At 30.8% G+C, this 4,663-nt stretch overlaps 1 protein-coding gene across 2 annotated transcripts; it reads right to left on the reverse strand.

Annotated features, from left to right (window-relative positions):
- On the reverse strand, positions 1,830-4,434 carry LOC109353733 (putative F-box/FBD/LRR-repeat protein At4g03220). Of its 2 annotated transcripts, none has more exons than XM_019596097.1 (3): positions 3,283-4,434; positions 2,719-2,892; positions 1,830-2,250 (listed from the first exon to the last, which is right to left on the reverse strand). In XM_019596097.1, the coding sequence occupies exons 1-3, from the start codon at positions 4,342-4,344 to the stop codon at positions 1,948-1,950; spliced, it is 1,539 nt and encodes a 512-aa protein (XP_019451642.1). In that variant the 5' UTR covers positions 4,345-4,434; the 3' UTR covers positions 1,830-1,947. The 2 variants fall into 2 exon arrangements, with proteins under 2 accessions (XP_019451642.1, XP_019451643.1); XM_019596098.1 differs by lacking the exon at positions 1,830-2,250 and adding an exon at positions 2,584-2,649 and having other exon boundaries at positions 2,736-2,892.

Raw genomic sequence — 4,663 nt, forward strand, 5'->3', positions numbered from 1 at the left:
TCCACAAGACTCGAACATAAGACCTTGCTTAAAGATAATTAAAGTTAATTAATTATTTTTTAAACTTGTTATTTCTTTTTAGATCAAATAACATTTGACTATTATTGAATTTCAAACTTTTGAGGTACTCCATCAAATTTATCGAGTATGAAAGAAGACAAATTTGGATAATTTCATGAATCTTCGTTTTTGTATGTATAGCAAATTCCTTGCAATCGTGCGTGAAACTTTCGTAGAATCCTATCAATTATATTTCAATAGCTAAAAGTAGACGTTAGAACATGTCAATATGCACACAAATGACAAAATCTCCGTTTATTTAAGATTAAGTTCCCAACCCATCTGCATTTAATTATATGATGTTTTATGTGTTTATTTTTATACCGGCAACATATTATTTGTATTAATATGTTGATTATTATTAATTTTAAAATAGAAATAATATAAATAAATAATAAGGCCACGGTATAAAAATCAATTACGCTATTATTATACAGGTATTAAATTCATCTTTGATTTAATCTTTTTTGTTAAATATATATCAAAAGATATCTATGCCAACCAGATCTGCAGCAAATATTAAACTACCAAAGTTGTCTGCAGTGCTGGGACAATTTTAAACGAAAACAATGTTCTCTTATTTCTTTGTCGTATTGTCGCCATCAACAATTTATTTACAATCTTGTATTTAGTTGTATAACACCCTTTCTAGTTTCTAGCATATTTCGTCCAGGGATATTATGGAAGGGTTCACCTCACTTGTCACATTTTTATTGCGCTTAGCCCATAACTATCAATACTAGTACAACTCATAGTCATAGCAAAGAGAGACATCAAGAAACTCATGAAATGTAAAATAGTCTGCAACCCTTACATTCTTAAATTATAATATTCCTGCATTGTACTTATATTTAAATATAAATTTTTCCTTCATTAGGTTGGTCTTGACTTGTTTTCTATGTATGTGTTTTTTAAGTAGTATTTAATCTCTCTAATATAAATTAATATTGATTGTTGTCATCCTCATTAACTTGGATAAAAATATGTTAACATGATGAGACAAAATTCTTATATAAAAATAATATATAAATGATAAATGATATTATGTAAAAAGATTACACTCAAAATCCATAAATATTAAACTCTTAACAAAAATCCTAAAATGTGGCTCAAGCTATTTTTTATCCCATAACCTTTCTTCTTTATTTTTTTCCTCTCTAGCAAATCTCTCAAACCCTACACAATTACACATTTTCTCTTCTCTTCTCATTCTACTTCCACCTCAAACCCCATGAGATCCTCTGCCAATCACTATTAGTAACTCTTTAACTCTCTTCATTCCAATTTTTAACAAATTCAAACCCCACAAAACCATTTTCAGATTTGTTGGTGGCATTGCACTTACCACACACTTCAACTATTCAATCTCGGACCAAGATATGCTTGTTGCTTTAACTCTTTATTTCCGAGTTTGCATATCCATTAGTTGTTGCACTAGTTATTCTTTTCATTCTAAATTTTTATCTGTCTTCATTAGTTGTCCCGGTCAGAATGCATAAATTCATATTAAGACAGTTCTTTTCACGTCAAACAAATTAAATGCCCTCACACCACATCACATAAGCAAGAAATTCCTCTCTTTTTTTAATTGAAGTACAAAATGCAAATACAATTTACTTAAAACTTCTACAATAATGGGTTTCATCAAATACTAGTTAATTATTGGAAAAGTAGTTTTTTTCTTCTAAAAGTCGCACATAATCCCTTCAGTACTTACAAGTTGTTGCGTAAAATTCGCTAGATTCCCATAATAACCAAAAAGTCAAGTGTTCATTTGTTGTTGTTGGAAGAGACAATCACAAAGTCTGAAAGTAATTAATTTTTTACCCATGAAGATATGTTTAGTGGTACCAAAAAAATATCCCTCAATTTACAGAACATGCCCTGTTACTTAAATGCCACTTTTGCATTAGAACAAGCCGAAGAAAATCCCATCATTTGCGACCTTATTTTTTGTCTTCTAAGAGTATCTCTATCGTTGCAATCTCCTGCACATAATATCATTTCTTCTAAGGCCTTACCATGTTTGAGGAGAAACTTTGCAAGTGTAACTTCATTCTCACAATCTAGAAACCCATGGATTTTCACCAATCTCAAGTGTTGTAGGAAAGACATTAGAGTTGGTATCTGAGATTCCCAATACTGCTCTTCTTCCGTGCTACTCATGTCCCATAAGTCCCTATTCCATTGCTGAAACAAATAAAAATGAAAACTAAAGTTTGATAAAATTATTGAATCAAAACGTTTACTCTTCCTGGAAAATATGAATGGTTCAATTAATATATCATTGGAGTTATTTGGGATTTTTTGGTTTGTTTTCTTTTCTTGGTCTTGTTTTTTGAGTCTTTTTTCTCTTGGGGTGGTGTCTTTTTTTAGACTTCTTTTGGTCCTTTTTTTGGGTGAAAAGTTGTCTCCAAAAAATGGCTATCATTACTTAGGAATATGATTAGTCAAAAAAATATTTAATTATTAAACTTTTAATTAAAATATTTTATTTCTTCAATTAATTGACACACTTAGTAGGACATGTGTGCTCCGTTTTTTGGTCTCTTGTTTATCTAGCTCTACTAGTTTTGTTCTTGATAAATCCTGCTGTTATTTTTTTAAAACGAACATGCATAAAATAATAACAATGAACAAATTTATGGTATAGCTTACTTTTCTTTCAATCTTACGATCATTAGTGATCTTGAGAATCAGAGTATGAAGTGTTGGAGAGCTCCTGAATAGGCATGCTAATCCTTGAACATTGCTTTTTTTGAAACCAGTATGCAGCTCCAATGATTTAAGATTACAAAATGGCTGAATATAGAAGTTATTGTTTGATAGAATCTGCAATGAAAGGGATTAAACTCGTTGAGTAATTATGTTCACCCAATATATTAATTCTAATAATCATGAATGAAAAAAAAAAGTATTCATCAATTTTAGAGTAGCAAAAAATTACAATTAAAGATCATACAGCTAAGAAAAAGTTGGAGAAAACTCTTCAGCAATCTAACTCAATCAGTATGAGTTTAATTTTACTGATTATATTGTAAAATTCTGTTACAATTACATCTATCCACTTACAATTTTTAAGATGCATGATAATTATGAGAGTCAAACATTATGTGATATGATAAAATATATAACTTAACTTTATACTAGTGGTGAGAAAAGAGTATGGCAATTAAATACTTGGAGAGTTTGGGTGCTTCTAAAATAGAAAATAAATTATACCTCAAAGGTTTGGCTTTCAAGAATCAGTGAACCAGCATGAGATAGTCCAGACAAGAAACCATTGACACTTTGAACCTTACCCATGCCATTAGCTCTATTCAGCATGAAGAGACCAACATAGGCCTCACGTAAGAAATTTGAAGGCTCAAAAATAGTAGTGTCACTAACAGCATTAAATTGCCAAAACAAATGTTCAAGCTTTGGGGCATTGATTCTTACCCAACTCTTTTTACTATACGCATCAAAACAACTTGTTACTCTCATTTTTGCTAGTTTTGCACATGAGATATCCAAACCTTGCAGCTGAAAACATTTCTCTAAGCTCAAATCTTCAAGACCCCGACAACCAACATGGAGATATTTCAATCCAAAGCACATATCTAGGTGCAATTTTTTCAACAAAGGAAATGATGATTCAGAGAACAAATCAGAGAGATTAGGCTGATTATACAAAATCACTAGGGAAAGTGACAATGTATGAAGAGATTGAAACCCATCTCTCATAATAGATGATGGTGGCAAACGAAAACCGGATTTTAATTTTAAGACCCTTAAAGATTCACTCCCTATAACACATCTAGGAAAGTTGAAATAATCATCTGTGGTCACAGAAGTGGTGACTTCAATGTCAAGTTCTTTAACATTATGCCTAATAGCACTACGAATCAAACTGTTTAATCTAGAAAAACTCAAACGGGCACGAAAACAAAGAATCCTAATGTCTGAATGCTTGTCACGAATGGAAAAAACTTGGGTAATGAAATCCATTTGTGCTGTATCCAAGGGATGATTTCTATGTTTGTCATAGTTCATAAATTTAAGATTTTTGGAAGAAATTTCAAATGGGTTAAGGGTTGTGAAGTCAAGGTCTGGGAAAGTGGACCAAAGAAATTTCCATCTCTTAGAAAGAATACTCATTTGTGCTACACATTTGATGGGAAGGAGAAAAAGTATGTGATGAAGAACAGCATCAGGGAGATCAGTGATACGATCAATGGCTGATTTAGCTTCATTGTCTAATATTTGAGCAATGTTTTTTCGTTTTGAAGATCTTGTCCCCATTGTATCATGATCTATTCTCCCTTGTTTGCTAGCTTCTTTGGTCTATGTAATAATCATACAATACTAATACTTTTTTTGTTTCTTTTTTTCTACTTTGGTTTATTAGATTTTGAAATTTTCAATAGTAAACACAGTTAAATAGGGGAGTTTGTTTTAGATTTGGAAAACGTGTTGTTTTGTAGTGAATGAAGAATCACGAATCCGATTAAAATTAGTCTAAAGACTCGGGACATCAATAATTATTTTTAAATTAAAATAAAATATCTACCTTACAACATATGCAATACATATGAATTAATTTGAAAATGTTTTTAAGGCA

Source organism: Lupinus angustifolius, chromosome LG08 (genome assembly GCF_001865875.1).
Source record: "Lupinus angustifolius cultivar Tanjil chromosome LG08, LupAngTanjil_v1.0, whole genome shotgun sequence".
NCBI classification, from domain to species: Eukaryota; Viridiplantae; Streptophyta; class Magnoliopsida; order Fabales; family Fabaceae; genus Lupinus; species Lupinus angustifolius.